Source organism: Mastacembelus armatus, chromosome 6 (genome assembly GCF_900324485.2).
Source record: "Mastacembelus armatus chromosome 6, fMasArm1.2, whole genome shotgun sequence".
NCBI lineage: Eukaryota > Metazoa > Chordata > Actinopteri > Synbranchiformes > Mastacembelidae > Mastacembelus > Mastacembelus armatus.
In genome coordinates this window covers 8,635,195-8,650,395 of record NC_046638.1, presented here as the reverse complement: position 1 = coordinate 8,650,395, position 15,201 = coordinate 8,635,195, and the positions used below count along the sequence as shown (strand labels likewise).

At 40.3% G+C, this 15,201-nt stretch overlaps 2 protein-coding genes across 2 annotated transcripts; both read right to left on the bottom strand.

The window, feature by feature from the left end:
* Positions 1–20: 20 nt before the first annotated feature.
* Positions 21–4,689, bottom strand: gnb5a (guanine nucleotide binding protein (G protein), beta 5a). Its single transcript, XM_026311078.1, has 11 exons — positions 4,492–4,689; positions 3,884–4,020; positions 3,719–3,760; positions 3,160–3,236; positions 2,931–3,063; positions 2,524–2,667; positions 2,333–2,424; positions 1,966–2,014; positions 1,520–1,616; positions 1,210–1,376; positions 21–1,113 (listed from the first exon to the last, which is right to left on the bottom strand). The coding sequence occupies exons 1-11, from the start codon at positions 4,625–4,627 to the stop codon at positions 1,102–1,104; spliced, it is 1,086 nt and encodes a 361-aa protein (XP_026166863.1). The 5' UTR covers positions 4,628–4,689; the 3' UTR covers positions 21–1,101.
* Positions 4,690–4,862: 173 nt separating this feature from the next.
* Positions 4,863–15,201, bottom strand: myo5c (myosin VC). Its single transcript, XM_026311032.2, has 40 exons — positions 15,062–15,201; positions 14,615–14,725; positions 14,332–14,503; positions 14,083–14,227; positions 13,845–14,001; positions 13,550–13,693; positions 13,371–13,452; positions 13,129–13,236; positions 12,936–13,042; positions 12,579–12,844; positions 12,400–12,481; positions 12,166–12,306; positions 11,952–12,074; positions 11,744–11,827; positions 11,484–11,615; positions 11,271–11,368; positions 11,079–11,165; positions 10,873–10,984; positions 10,573–10,784; positions 10,316–10,481; positions 10,056–10,202; positions 9,817–9,981; positions 9,603–9,696; positions 9,460–9,523; positions 9,057–9,331; positions 8,890–8,953; positions 8,714–8,794; positions 8,437–8,617; positions 8,247–8,340; positions 8,080–8,143; positions 7,825–7,993; positions 7,652–7,736; positions 7,472–7,570; positions 7,136–7,290; positions 6,847–6,936; positions 6,594–6,744; positions 6,223–6,508; positions 5,955–6,129; positions 5,779–5,859; positions 4,863–5,656 (listed from the first exon to the last, which is right to left on the bottom strand). The coding sequence occupies exons 1-40, from the start codon at positions 15,092–15,094 to the stop codon at positions 5,504–5,506; spliced, it is 5,235 nt and encodes a 1,744-aa protein (XP_026166817.1). The 5' UTR covers positions 15,095–15,201; the 3' UTR covers positions 4,863–5,503.

The following is a 15,201-nucleotide window of genomic DNA, read 5'->3' as shown; positions in this document are numbered from 1 at the left end:
ACTCAGTTTATTATGTTTGCAATATTTTGATAAACTGTTCCTCGTGTAACTGTACACTAAACTACAATAAAATAACTGGAGTGTATTTGAAATTACAGCCATTGGACAATTGCATGGAAAGGAGTAGTTACATTCTAAGAATTTAAACATGTTTCATGTCATTGTATTGGTATTTAGATATCTAGTGGGACACAACAGGTTCGGGGTCTGCAGTGACAGAATGTACTGAAAGCACATTAAGTGACACAGTTCAAACAGGATGAGAGGTAAACCATACTTTAAGATCATAGGGTAGATTTAGCTGTAAATGTGTTTTCTTTCATTAGAATAACATTTGATTTGCCTCCAAGAATGGAGGAGGGTTTCAGGGGATCACATGGTGTAGAGTTAAAAATATGTGAATTTTCTTTCTATTTCCATATTTGATAAACTACAAATTTGTACCTGTCATAATATTTTACACCAATGCTCCTTTATACTCAATATTATTTTTTAAATTGCTTTCAACTAACTAATATTCATTTCTACAAGCCAACCTAATCATTCTAACTACTATCCTTCATATTTCAATATATCTCATTTACAGATAAACCACAAGTCCCCATCCTCCCCTTTCTCTTTTCTGTGGCATGACTAAGTCTAGCCAATGAAGCTGAGGGCTTGATATAAACCTTACTGCTACTCTTACAGATATATTAAGCTTCTTTGTATCTTCCATAGACAGTATCTTTCCATTATTTTTGTGCAAAATAAATAAATAAATAAAATAAATAAGTAATGCCCTTTATGTGGGCACATACAATACATCACTTGTGTCAGTTCTATCCTAGACTGGTGCTAGTCACTACCAATGTTATTTTCTGCAAAATACATTTTACATCTTAAATTGTAACTTTTGTGCAGTTTTCTTTCAATCATGTTTTAATTAAAGCGTGCCATTTGGTTTAATTACTCTCTGAAATATGCAAATCTACCCTGGCCATGAGCCTGGAGTATATACAATCCTATTGATATGCTCTATGTACAATCAGCCTCTATCTATGTGATTGTACTCTAGCAAACGGTAACATCGGTGTGTCTTCAGTAGTCTTGTCTTTGTCCTTAAGCCCAGATCTGCAAACAAAGAACAGCAAACATTACAAGATATCACCATAAAGTTGACTACAGACTGTAAAGCTGTCAGATTAGACAGGAACAGGGATCTCATACCCGCAGAGTGTGGTCCCAGGATCCTGTGCAGAAGGCAGTCCCATCTGGGGAAACACGTAATGTACTGACACGGTTCTCATGTCCAAACAGAATTGAGACCCGTGTTCCTTTGAGAACATCCCAAACATTTATGGTGTAGTCATTATAGCCACCAAACAGTAGTCGACCTGCAAAAAAAAAACAAAACAAAAAAAAAACACAAACAACTTTATGAGTAATATTTTAAGCTATGGAGGAACTGGGCTGCTCTGGGCTGTGCTTGTTTCAATATTGAGAATAATATTGAAGGTTATATCAGTGTATATCTTACCACTAAGAGAGAAATCAACACTGGAGACCCCAAAAATGATGCTCTCTTTGGAATAAATAGCCACTTCTCTGTCTGCCCTTAAGTCATACAGACGGCACTGTAATAAAAGTCAACATTTGCTGTTTCAATATCCCAATACCAACAGTACTTTGTATACTGCAGTGTCTTCTACAAGGAATAATTTAACATTTTGGGAAATACCCTTATTTGTTGGACAAGAACACTGACACAACTCTATCAAACCACAAAGTTTCATTTTTACACTCATATGACATAGAAAGTAGGCAGATTTTATTCATTTTCAATAGATGCCCAGATAGCTGTTCATCTCATTTCCTCTTCCATCCTCTTGTCTAGCTCTCAACAAGAAAATGAATAACTGCATTTCCCCAAATGTCCATCTGTTCCTTTACGATAAACCCAGTAAATAATATCTGAAAAATTACCGTAGCATCATCTGAGCCAGATGCAAATGCATCTCCACTGGGGTAGTATCTAATAAATAAAACAGGCACAGTTAGGACCAAATTGCTCTGTGGAAGAATTGAATATGATTTAAATGTATGTGACTGTTAGTGTTCCTATTTCTATATGAAAACAAGAATAGGGCTGAGAATGAATGAGCAAAAGCAAAACATACATAAAGAACCAGTTTTCTGCAAACAAAAAGATCAGCATAATAATTTGAAAGATGTTATAACACAGAAAGGTTCTACACATAAATCTTTCTAATATTTAAATTTTCTGTGCAAACTGTGCAAAAAACATTTACATTAGAACCAAATTGCAAAAAAAAAAAAAAAAATCTCTTACCTCACACTGTTTATGTCTGATTCATGAGTTTCAAAGGATTGAATACACTGTCCTGAACGCATGTCCCACACATTGGCCTTCTTATCACAACCCTTTGATAATAAAAAATCATGGAGAGCATGACAAAACAGTTTAAATAATAATTAAAACATGATAAGGAATAATGAAAACTGAGGAACAAAGGTCCTTACCCCTGAAACAAATGTGTTTCCAGTCTCAGAAGGGGCCAAGTCCAGGCAAAGCACGTCTGCTGCGTGTCCATGGAAACTCTGCAACAGCTGCCCACTCTCAACATCCCATAATGCGCATGTACCATCCCCACTGGACGTCAGGATCTTTCACAGAGGCAGACAGTGAGGAGGAAGAAGAACAGCTGCTCTGAACTTCACCAAAAGTCAATACGGGCTAACACACAGCTATAAATGGATCATCTTTGCTGACTAAATCATCATGTGACCAGAATGTCAAACCGGGAGCTGCTGGCTGCTGTAAATTATTAATAAAGTGAGGAAGTTCCTTTTTTACTGAAATACTGAAGTCAGCAAGTCACCAAGTAATCATGTATTTATTTACTCTGTATTTGGGGAAAATCTTATACCTGCATATCTGAGTTGGTGAAGCTACAGGCGGACAGGTAGTTCGTGTGCATGGCCACTGACTTCTTCTTCGCTGCCAAGTTTTCATTCTTGTCCAAGGACAGAGGGTACACTGAGCATTTGTTATCCAGCCCGCTGTGACGGAAAACAAGCCCAGTTTACCAAATAAATGAATTCAAACTAAATGCGTGATATCCACATATGGAACATCATGGGTATTAAGAGACTCACCCACAGGCTACAGCGCAGCCGGAGGGGGCATATGCACAGGCCATCACCCAGGTGCAAGGCATTGTCACAGCGTGTTCCTAATAAACATCAAAAGACGAAACTGCGTGAGATGAATCAAATCTAATATAATTAGAGCAGAACGGCAAAACAGCAAGCACTATGCTGCTAGACAGTTAAGGCTGCAGCCTCGTAGTCAATATTTCACTCTTTATATTAATAATTGAAGGCTTGATAGATTATAAATTTGATTTTCTGCGTGACATTAGAGAAAGTGAAATCCTCAGCACTTCAGTTTCAGAGAAGGAAACGCACTCTGGAGGAGCAACTCTTGTCTTGCTAGATTAAAACATACATTATATATACTGTATAATTACATCTATTCATTGCTGATAGCTTCATTTATGTGCTTGCATAATTGTTTCATTTTTTTTTAAAAATTCATTTATGTGAATGAAGAGGCAGCTTCAGGTAAATACAGCACAGCTGAAACACTGATTTGCAGGATGAGTGGATGAATGGGTGAATTGTGAATATACCTTTAAAATGTCAGTAAAGTTACCTTGTTGGTGGTGAAAGCGTCCCACACAATAACTTTTCCATCCTGCAAACAGATTACGACAGGTAAAATGTAACATTATTTGCTGAGCATTTTCCAAACTGCTAAGACTGTCGGCAAATAGAACATCAGGTCTAAGAGCATATGAGGCTGAGCAGAGGTGGTGACCTGTGAGGAGCTGACAATCCTCCTCTTGTCCTTACACCAGTCCATGCACAGAACTTTGTTTCCGTGTCCCTTCAGGGTTCTCCGGGTCTTCATGACAAACTGACCCAGCCCCTCCACTTTCTCTGCCACCTGATGTACTGCACACACACACACACACACACACAGATTGTACATTTGATTAATCCTCCTGTATAAAACCTCCATTAATATTAAGGATTAAACTACAGCAGGCCTAAATGTAGAAACACATTAAAATAATCTTTAATCTGCCATTTTCTTAAATCTCTCATGAGAAGGTTTCATAAGACACGAGTTACAAACAGCCTGATTTTATTCTGCATCTCTAATAAAGCCATCCTGTTGAGACATGATTGGCCAAAGCAGTTACACCGACAACTGGGCTATGAAACAAACAGCCTGTCAAATCAGAGGTAACGTCAGGCCAATTGGGTCAATCATCAGCTTCGACAAATCCACGTCCTTGTAAATCTGACGACATTAGATATCACTCTCAGAAATGCGTAACGCTATATTAGATTTGTAATGTTATTTGTTGGTTCAGTGTAAACGCAGATTTTGAATCAGGCCTCTCCATTTTCAGCACTCACGCTCGACGTCGTGCAGCTTCGCTCTTTCCTCCTCCAGCTTCGACTTGAGCGTCTCCGATTCCGTTTTGAGATGAGCCAGAGTCTCGTTCAGCTGTACCTCCTGTGTCGCCATTTCAGGGAGTTCAGGGGATCTCATATATTTCCTTTGTGCAGGCAGCGATCGGCGGCGAAAAGGCTCAAAGCGGAGCTAACGGAGGATGCTGCTGTCATGACGTCATGAGGGAGAAGATGCTCCTCCGGTTTCCAGGGAGGAGGGGGAAGAGGAGGAGGAGGAGGAGGAGGATCCTGCATCCACACAGGCTGCATCCTCAGCAGCACCGCCTCCCTCCACCTAAATAATTAACTTTCATGATGCCAACACGAAGAACATATTTACATATAAAATTATTTATTTCAGCTGAATGAAACATGTCTTCATATGAAATAAGTCTTACAGTACAGTTTTCAAACATATTTTAAAGAAATATCTTACATTTTCAAAATCAAAACCTTTTGGTGTGAGCGATTGTTTCAAAATACTGTTAGCTGCAAACACTGAGGTCATGCCCTCAGCTGGCTTGGAAACAGCATTTAGACCTAGATGCTGTGAAATAACATTGATAGAATGAGAATAAGACTTTTCATTGTGGATTAAACTGACAATTTGACCCCCTTTTAATCTGTGAATTGTTTGGTCAGCAGTCCAAGTCCAAGTTAATGTCTTCAAATCTCATTTTGAATAACGAAGACATTCCTAGTCCGAACACATAAAGCAGAAATCCTTCATAGTGGAGAAGCATAAACCAGAGAAATGATGGATAATCAATTATCAAAACAGCTGCTCAGAAATGATCTGTTGTTACACTAATGGAATTACCTGAATTTGACCTGCAGCTCTATTATATTTTACAAAATGAATGAATGGGTTGGGGAGAGGGACTGCACAGCAGAGAAACGACCTCAGTCTCATAAATCCTGGTTATAGCATTGTATTTCAGATATGTGGTTCACATTGTTAGAAAAGCTGATTGTCTCAGATCTTGGTTAGGAAGTCCAGACGAAGACTGCTGGGGACCTGCAGCAGCTCCAGAGCCTGCGAGGACGGGCAGAAAGGAAACGTGACCTGGAAACGATAACCGGTGTCAAGCATCAGATGCGTGGAGCCTTCACGATCTTGTAGTAATGACTGCAAACAGTAAAGGACATGTTGAGTTTAAGTGCACGTGTATTTCATCAACCTTATTCTGTTTTTTTTTTAATTAAAAAGTCTATTTACACTAAAATGTGAACATGAACAATGTGGCTTACCTGAACTTTGCGGACGAATGATGATGTCACCCTTTTCTCAAAATCATCAATTGGTGTGTATGAATTCAAAATCTTGACGATCTAAACATTTTTAATTGGGAGTATTTTTAGAGTGAAAGTGGAGATTTTAATATCAAAATATGCACAACAAGGAAATAAGAACAGAAAAAAAGTACCTGAACAGGGTTGAGCTCTGTGCATTTTTCAGAAATCTCCTTCGCGTCGTCATCGGTGGACTTGTTGACTTGCAGCAGCCAGGCAGTCTGAGACAGCGGCTTTAGAGTATCTATAGCATTGGAGCCTTGAAGGTCCTTCAGCTTCAGCCATTCCTCCAAATAACTAATGTTACATCTAAAGTAACAGAAACACTAAAGCTGAACACTTCTTCCTGCAAAAAGCACTCTTTTTATTATTAAGACAGTATCACAACAGAAAAACGCAGACCTGATTTGCATTCCCTTCCTGCAGGAACACATATCTTTGCGGAGCATGATGTTGTTGAAGGTGATGGCGCCCACCAGGAAGAACAGTTGTTTGACGGCCTGTCTGATGAGGCCCTGCTCCATGCCGTGCTGGGTCATGGTCGAGTGGAAGTCGCTGAGCTGCTGAATGATGGAGGAGATGGTGTAGGTGTCTAAGTCCTCGTAGATGCTGTTGGAACGTTTCCTAAAGCCTGTTGGCTTCATGCTGGAAATACCCTGCAAACTCTCGTGCTCCAACATACCAGGTACTGGTGGCCGAGAAAAATAAAAAGGTACATTTTAGGATGCTTTAAAATGTGCCTGTATGTGACAGTGATGGACTGTGAAAAATACCAATAGTAGGAGTGAGGGTTTTTTCCATGACCGTGATAAACCGGTGGTAGATGTGGATGGCCAGATCGCTGAGAATCTGTCTGTGTTCTGACAAATCAAAATTCCGCAAGCAGTTCTTTTTCTGGCGAGGAGTGCTTTGTTTCATGAACTCCTTTTGTGAACAGGGTGCAAAACAAAAAGGTCAAAATATGCTACTGTAGACAGAACAAACAGAAGCAATAAAAAAAAAATGCCACAGTGGATAGATCCATACCTCCTCACCGCTGTACTGCTTCAGACTGTTGAGCAGCAGGTACATGTTAGAGAGCCAGAAGGACAGCAGATTCAAGTCTTTGTGGTGACTCTGGAACAAGGACATGACTGCTGTGTTTGGTTTTCATTTACTCAGTTACATAATTTTTTAGAGCTTTTACTTTAGTTTTTACTTTATTCAACTTAAAATTGTACTCTTCTTATTGTGATACCCATTTCAGATTGACAATATCTCAAAGCAAAATATTTCGTCTTCACATGGCCGAGCTGGAGAAGAGATAAAGGCTCACCGTGATGACATTTTTGACACCGCCGATGATTGCATTCATCAGAGACTTGAGTTTGGCTTCATCGTTCAGGTAGTCAGCATGGCGGACACACATGAAGAGGATGTACGCTGGCAGGCCAGGGATCACATTGACCACCACACCTTTGGGCTTCAGGTCTGTGACACATTTAGAAGAGAATCTTCTTAATTCCTTCATTCAGTTCTTGCTATTTCTGTCTGTTTATTCCTGTTCAAAGTTACGGCGGGCTCAGGCTATACCATCAATGTGAGAAATGCAGATTAACTCACAGAATGATTTGATTAAATGCAAGTATATTACAGTAGAGAGGAAGAATACCCAGAATAATGTTTTGAATGAGCCTTGGCTCGTCCTCTCTCTTGTACTCCAACATGCCGAGGTAGTCTTTGGGAACAGCAGACGCAGACGTCTGCTTGGCTGTGTGAGAAAAAAAGACGCCCATCAATGTGGAGAAGTTTGATGTATTTGACTATTCTCATGTACAAGCCACATCCGTACCTTTCTGAGATGTTTCAAGGCTCTTTATTTGAGTCTGGAGTTTCTTTATTAATCTGTCTTTCTGGTCAAGCTGCTCTTCAAAGTCCTGGGAAATAAACAAACAGTTTGTTACTGTCTTTCATTCAGACCAGGTATGAATTCATACTGTATCTAATCTACCTGTCCACACTAACCATGTTTTCAGCCGTTAACCGTGACGTCTCCTGTCTCAGTTTGCTCTTGGCCTCGCTCTCTATCTGCTGCAGCCTCTTCAAGTGATCATTCTCCTCTTCAAGCTCCTCTACTTGGCTTTGAAGCTCCCTCTTCACCTCCTCCAGCTCTTCAGCTTTCTCCTCAAAGTGCCTGTAAAGCGACAGAAAGGACTGACTGACAAGCGACCGATTTCACCTTTAATCAAGAAACAAAAGACTCCAATCTGAATGTCTTACCGGCGTTGCGACCTCTCTTCTTCAATCTTCCTTTGTAGGATGTTAGTAATCTCCTCTGTTTTTTCTTTCAGATGACATGGACAGACATGAACACACGATTAAGCACTATACATCTAAAAAAAAAAAGGGCTTCAAACTTAAAGTATTTGTCAAAAAATGAGATCTACCTGCTAATTCTTTGTTCTGCGCTTCTACATGGACCTCCAATTCATGTTTTTGTCTCTGCAGCTCTGAAACCTGCAGTTTCAGCTCAGGTATTACCTGTGTGTTACATTATGAACAGCATGAAACAAGATATGTCCTGCACCTTATCCATCCAAAACAATTAAATATGCACCCAAGAGTCAAACAGCGTACAGAGTTCTCACTGCTGAGCCTGGACACTTCTTGGCGAATGTTCTCATTGACATTACTTTTCTCCTGGAACAGGTTTTGTAACTTGCTACTCTCATTTTGAAGATGATCCACTTTCAGTTTTAAGCCCTCGACTTGGCTTTCATAGCTTTCCCTCTGCTCCCTCTGGTGGTTTTCCAACATTCTGCCATCAAAGGTACAGTAGAGCCATGTTCAACAATGTACACAGGTTTGTCACCACAGATACAAAACGTAATGCAAGGATTACTAGGACTGAAACCTGGTTGCCTTCTGGAGGCCTTCAAATGCTGCCAGCAAATCTTCAGCATCATAAGACTTCTGAGAGTCATCTGTAGTGAGCCTTCAGACAAACAGTGTGTGTGAGATTAAAAACCTAAATTAGATGTAGATATCTAAATGTGTGAGAGTAAGGGAAAGGGAAATATTTGGATTTACCCCAAAAGAACTTGCTCCTCAACAACACCACCAAGAAGTTGTTTCATAATCTCGTTCATTTTAACTACAGAAAAAAGAAAAATATTAATGGTTCAACAACCAAAATCTATCCCCATTTATGTATGAAAATAAAGCGCTGAGGTATTATTGGAAAAAAAAATCTGTACCTCTTGCTTGTTCACACTGTTGCTTCATCTTTCGGTCCACGTTGTTCCTCTGATTTTGCAGGCTGCTCAGATCTCTACGTAGCTCAGGAATGATCTTGATGTGCTTGGTGAGCTGGATGACTTGTTCCTGCAGGTCAGAGTTCATCTGGTCGACCTCCTCTAGCTTTCTGTTCAGACCGATTCTCTCTTCTTTCAGTCTCTTAATCTCCTCTTTCAGAATTTCCATCTCCTTCTCATGGTCTTCTCTCAGGATCTCAGTGTTGTTCTCTGCAATTCTGCCAGGAATATTTTTAAGAACAATCTGAATAATTAAAATAAATGACCCAAAACTTTCTTTTTAGCTGAAAGAAACATTTTGTTAATACTGTCACGGAAGTGGATTGCTCATTTTCATTTTGCTTACTTCCTAAGCCTTGCTTCATTTTCTTTCTCATCCAGAAGATTCCTCTTAATCTGATCAAAGCTCTCTGTAAGAGTGTAAAACCAGCACAAATTACAATGAGAATAGTGAAGCATACATAAGTGAAGCATCTTTGCTCTGATTACCTTTGGCCTCTTTGCTGGAAGCTTCAAACTTTTTCTCCAAGTTCTGTTTTTCAAGGGTTAGTGCATCTACCTCACTCTGAAGATGCTCAATTTTCTGGAGCCAAAAAATAAATAAAAGAAGTTTTTCCAAGGGCTCATGAAGTATTCGTTATCAACAAACACGAAGCCACTTAGACCTGAACAACTCTAATAAATGTTTATCTTAAAGACTGACCAGATTAGCATCTTCTTGTGCTTTCTTCTCTCTTGCCTCCAGCAATGCTTTCTGGTTGGTTGTTTTTTCCAGCTGTGCCTCCAGAACCTGAAGTCTGTCCACAGCTTGAGATTGGGTGTTGGCCAAGCTAGTGAGTCTTTCCACCAATCCACGGTTTTCTTTATTCTGTAAGGTTACAGGATTCAAATACTGTGTCTACGTAAAAGCCCAAGGTGAAATCAATTTGGAAGCATGTTTACCTGCTCTTCGATCTTCTTTCGAAGCTGCTGCACCCTGTAGGAGAGCTGAACATTAAGCACCAGTCGACGCATGGTTTGAAATCTCCGTCGAGCCAGCCATGCTCTGCAATACTTCTGGAGAACAAGGGCTTTATGTTCTTTTAACATCTGACAGGTAAAAAGAGGGTTGGCAGGGGCATAAATCTCCTGAGATTACATTTTTTCATTTTCAGCATAATAAATGACACAAATGAATAATTAATGACCCTTCAGGTGCTGACCTTCCTGTATTGTTTCCGGGCCATCCAACCTCGTGTGAAGGCCTGGATGGTGATGGAAGCCAGGCGGACCAGCTGGTAAACCTGCCTCACGCGATAGCCCCTCCAGTGTCTCTGGATCATCACTGCTGCCCAGCCCTGTTTCAGTGCTGCAGCACTGACTGTTCTACTGTAGGTGAACAATCCACACAAGTAGATGTAAATGTCAACAACACCATGGGTGATGCAGGAAAACAACATTGTCAGTGATGTTCTCTAACCGGATTGTCCTCTTTCCGCGAATGTACTGCTGGAGGATGATGGCAGCCTCTCTCATGCACAGGTACTTCCTCCTCTGACTCCAGCCACGTACGTGTTTCTGGATGGTTATGCAGGCTTCTCGAAGGCGATCCAGCCGTAGCTTCTCTAGATAAGCTACCTGACCAGCCCGGAAGAAGATCTTTGTCCGACCAAACTTGTACTGATTGGTGTCCTGAAGATCAAACCATAAAGCCAAAGTGATGCACAGACATGTAGTGCCCAATAATGCAGATAACATTGGATTTAAGGCAGCATTTTACCTGAATCAACCGCTGCAGCACATTTTTGCAGGTCTGTTTCTTATCATTGAGATCGGCCTCCTGATGGGACATCAGGATACTGTATCGACTATAAAACTCAATGTACGTCCACCTATGAACAAAAAACATGTTAGCCAGTACAACACAAGCATAAATATATGTGCCTGTTGTAATCTGGGAAATACAGACTAGTAATAGAGAATCACCTGGACGGATAGCTCTGTGCACTGATACGAATAGTTTCAAGGACTCCACAGGCTCGCAGCTGCTGCACAACCCTCCTCGAGTCATATCTTAAAACATAGGCAAACGCTCACTTAAACCAAAAATACACATGTGCACATGACTCTGGACAATATAGAGTAAGTTACTTTAATCACAGGTTTATGAGTACTCACTCAAATGGGAGCTTTTCATCATTCGGCTTAATGCAGCGTACATAGTGAGGTGTGGTGGCGTTCAGTGTTTCCATCAGTAATGACAGGGAGCTGCGGAACTACATGCAAAATTCATGAGAAAGAATAAAAAGAGTAAAATAGAAAATGCACAGTCACTGTTGTAAATACTCCAATCTCCAATGGGCAGTGACAGTATGGAGTAAACGTTTTCACCTTCTCTCCCACAGAAGTTCTCAGTTGTTTATTGGCTGGTTTCACTCTAGGCCTGGCAGGTTTCACTTTGACACCTTTACCCATCACAGTTCTTTGCGCCTCCTCTCGGAAAAAGTTGACCAAAAAAGGAAACTGATGACAGGAGACATATGTCATAATGATAAAACAGCATGAAGCATCTTCCACAGATAGGGAGTCCATAGAGAGTCCACAGTGTAGCCAAAAAATAAAAGCTGCAGTAAAATACGACCTTTGATTACCTTACTGTCTCTTAAAATGTCAACCAGTTCCTCATAGAGAGTGTCTCTGTTCTTCTCAAGAAAACCTTTGCACTGATATTCCACCTGTTAAGCGAAATAGACTGACATGGTTCAAAATTCTATTTGCTAGGGATCCCAAAGCATTGTTAATAACAGTTAGAGTTTTTCTGTGCTTTACTATGCAAGAAATCATCTTTAGATGCTGCACCTTGTCTGCAAAGTGTTGAACCACAAATGCCTGACTTGATAACCTGGGCTTCTCAAACAGGTGATTGGCATCTAAGTAGCTGTACAACTTCTGTAACCAGCTTTGGTCGGTGCCCTGAGGAAACTGTAAAGTAAAGAGATACATAGGAGAAACAGAGGTGATTAAAATGTATTCAATTGAAAAGAGAAATGTTGTCACATGTATGCAAACTCACCAAACATTCTTCATCAAGCAGGTCAAGGATCCCCATCTTTGCTTCAATCAGGTCGATGACCGGCTGGTTGTCGTAAAAGTCTATCAACGTCCAGGGGATGTCCTCTTTCATGTACTCTTCCTGCTCCAGCTTGAAGACATGCTGATTGGAAATAAGACAAGAGAATAATCTTCGGAGTTGGTAAAGGAGTATATGCAGTGGTTTGAAATAATGCAGTACAATGGTGGCGCATACCAAGTTGAACTGCTGTTGAAGCTTTTCATTTGCGTAGTTGATACAAAACTGCTCGAAGCTGTTGATGTCAAATGTTTCAAAGCTGAGGACAAAAATAATTACGTTCAGATAAAACATGGCAGTTAAACAGACTTTAATATTTTAAAAAGCAGAAGAAAAATGCTTTGCATATGCATTACCCATAAATGTCCAGAACACCAATGAATGCATGTTGCTTTCCTGGAGCCTGTAGTGCTGTATTTATTCTGTTAATAATACAGTCAAACAGATGGGCGTAGATCTGCTTGGCTAGAGCATCTCTGGCGTTTACTGCCCGCTCTTTGGGCACCGGCTTCACCACCGTCTCAGCCACCAGAACAATCCTCCGATGACACAACCAACGTACCAGCCCCTCTGCCCTCACGCCCAGCAACTCGCAGAACACTGCGAGGTGTGGATCACTGGGCTGGAAGATACACAAATCAGGTTTTGTATTTAACCTCAATGTTTGAAGATCTAAACTTGCACACCAAAAAGCAATTTAAGGCTTAACTCACAGGAACGGATGATTTGTCATCCCCTGAGTTTCTGATTTCCACATTACCCAAATGCAGAATGGCTGCCAAAACTTTAAAAACATCTGATTGAAAGTCCTTGTTCAACCCTGGATAATCAAGGAAAGATTGAAAAAATGAACAAAAAAGGTCACACTGAAAGAAAGATGTCACATAGCCAAATCATTTTTTTTACCTAGCAGTGAGAAGGTCCGTAGAGTCTCCTCCATGTCTTTCTTGTCATCTACACCTTCAATAGTGATGTCCCCACCCATGCTGGTATACTGGAAGTTATCTGCACTCACTGAAAGTAAAAGCTAAGTATTATTCTATATTATTAACAATATACTAGTTGCCCAGTACATGTGTGCAGTTTTACTGAAGATGTGGCAGCTCTGTCCCAAACATGTAGAATAAACCCTCAGAGCTGACACTCACACAGTCTTAGGTTCTTGAACTCTGGCAGGTGAGCACAGGAACACATCTGGTAGAAAATGTGATAGTTTCTCTCATAGTCTGCCTGGAAAAAACAAACAAACAAACAAAAAATCATTATTATGGATCGAATATGAGATAAGTCCAGTAACACTCATCAACATCCTCATCTCATACGGTACCTGGAAAACAACTCTGGACTTCTCTAAGAGATAGGTCCTCATGTTTGCCCCGATAATCTGGTACTTCTTGTCAAAGCTGATCTCGGTGTATTTCCCAAATCGGCTGCTGTTGTCATTCCTGGTGGTCTTTGCGTTTCCTATTGCCTGAAAGAAAATTTTGCCTTTTGAGTTACCTTCATTAAACAACGGGCAAATAATGGCAGCCCAATTATCAAAGTGCTGATATATTGAATATTTTACCAGTTTAATGGAAAGAATAGTTAAGATTAGGGCTCCTGGTCCAACAAAAACATACCTCTGTTATCGGATTTGATGCCAAGACTTTGTCTTCAACTTTAGTCTTACTGCCAGATTTGCTCACAACAGCAAAGTACCTCATAGTGTATCGAGCAGACACTGTTTTACCAGCTCCAGATTCACCACTGACAATGATAGACTGGTTCTTGTGGTTTCTGAGGAAGAAAAAGATGTAATAATACTGCTATAACTATGCTGTACAGTCTACTTATGTGACTATCTGAGGTTTTATTTACCTGGCCATCTGTTTGTAAGCTTCCTCTGCCACTGCAAATATATGAGGGTCCATGTCTCCCATGTTCTGGCCTGAATAAGCATGAATGATTGCATCTCCATAGATAGGTAGCTGTTTGTATGGATTTACAGCCACCAGTATAATACCTGAAAATGAGTAAACAAACACCCAGTCAGCTAAAAGTACAAACCACTGACTTAGTGTTTAGATCAGTGAAAGGCTTTTTGAAACAGTAGGCATAGATAGGTACCACAGTAGGTATAGATGATTCTGGACTCCACAAATCGCACTTTGAGGTTGTGGAGGACTGCAGGTTCATGTAGGTAGCTGAGAGCTGTGAGGTCATTTTCTCCAACCAATATGTCTGGATTGCGCAGGGGAGGGAGTCGTGTGTTTGATGGGTCAACAGGGTAGTGGTGCTCCTTTCACAGTGACACGTTTATGTAAAGGGAATTAGGTCAGCAGTTGTTTCTCACCATCAGAAATCCACTACAGTTGCATGTGAAGGTTTTTATTAGAGGCAGTTTACTTACAGTGCCATCTTCGAGAAGCAATTCAAGAACATTATCTCCAACATGAAAATCTCTTAGAATCTCGGCCGATCTCCACACATGTTCCGCATCTGGAATCCAGACTCTGTTGTACTAAGGAGGAAGATTTCAGAAGCAACAAGATGACATGCAAAAAAAAAACCAAACAAATAAAAAAACAACTAAAAAACACAATGAATGTAAACATTAACTAGGTAAACTATAAGGATCTGATAGTCTTCATCCTATTCCATATTATAAAATTATAAAGATTTACATTTTTCAATAAAAGTGAACAGTAAATGATCCAGACTTTACATTCCATTGGGTACATCTTCCTCTTACATTCCTTTGACTTGCCTGAATACTGACACAGTTTCCATATGTCTCCATATGTGAGTATGCAAATATTACCTGTACTGTAATAACACCAGAAAACTTTGGTCTTACCTCGGTGTACAGCTCCGACAAAGCCATGATCATACATTACTACTGTGACTACTCTTGTCTCTATATTTCACCTGTTGTGTCACTCTACTTTCCAGGTTACCAACGAATTTCCTTCCCTCAAAACTATGCCAGAATCATCA

Coding starts and splice junctions, on each gene's coding strand:
- gnb5a (XM_026311078.1), bottom strand. CDS start 4,627: ATGAGATCCCCTGAACTCCCTGAAATGGCGACACAGGAGGTACAGCTG. Junction 4,021..4,491: donor GAAGCTGCACGACGTCGAGC/GTGAGTGCTGAA, acceptor GTGTGTGTGCAG/TACATCAGGTGGCAGAGAAA. Junction 2,015..2,332: donor TCAGACATAAACAGTGTGAG/GTAAGAGATTTT, acceptor TTTATTTATTAG/ATACTACCCCAGTGGAGATG.
- myo5c (XM_026311032.2), bottom strand. CDS start 15,094: ATGATCATGGCTTTGTCGGAGCTGTACACCGAG. Junction 13,694..13,844: donor CATCAAATCCGATAACAGAG/GTATGTTTTTGT, acceptor ATTTTCTTTCAG/GCAATAGGAAACGCAAAGAC. Junction 12,075..12,165: donor TGCTTGATGAAGAATGTTTG/GTGAGTTTGCAT, acceptor TTTACTTTACAG/TTTCCTCAGGGCACCGACCA.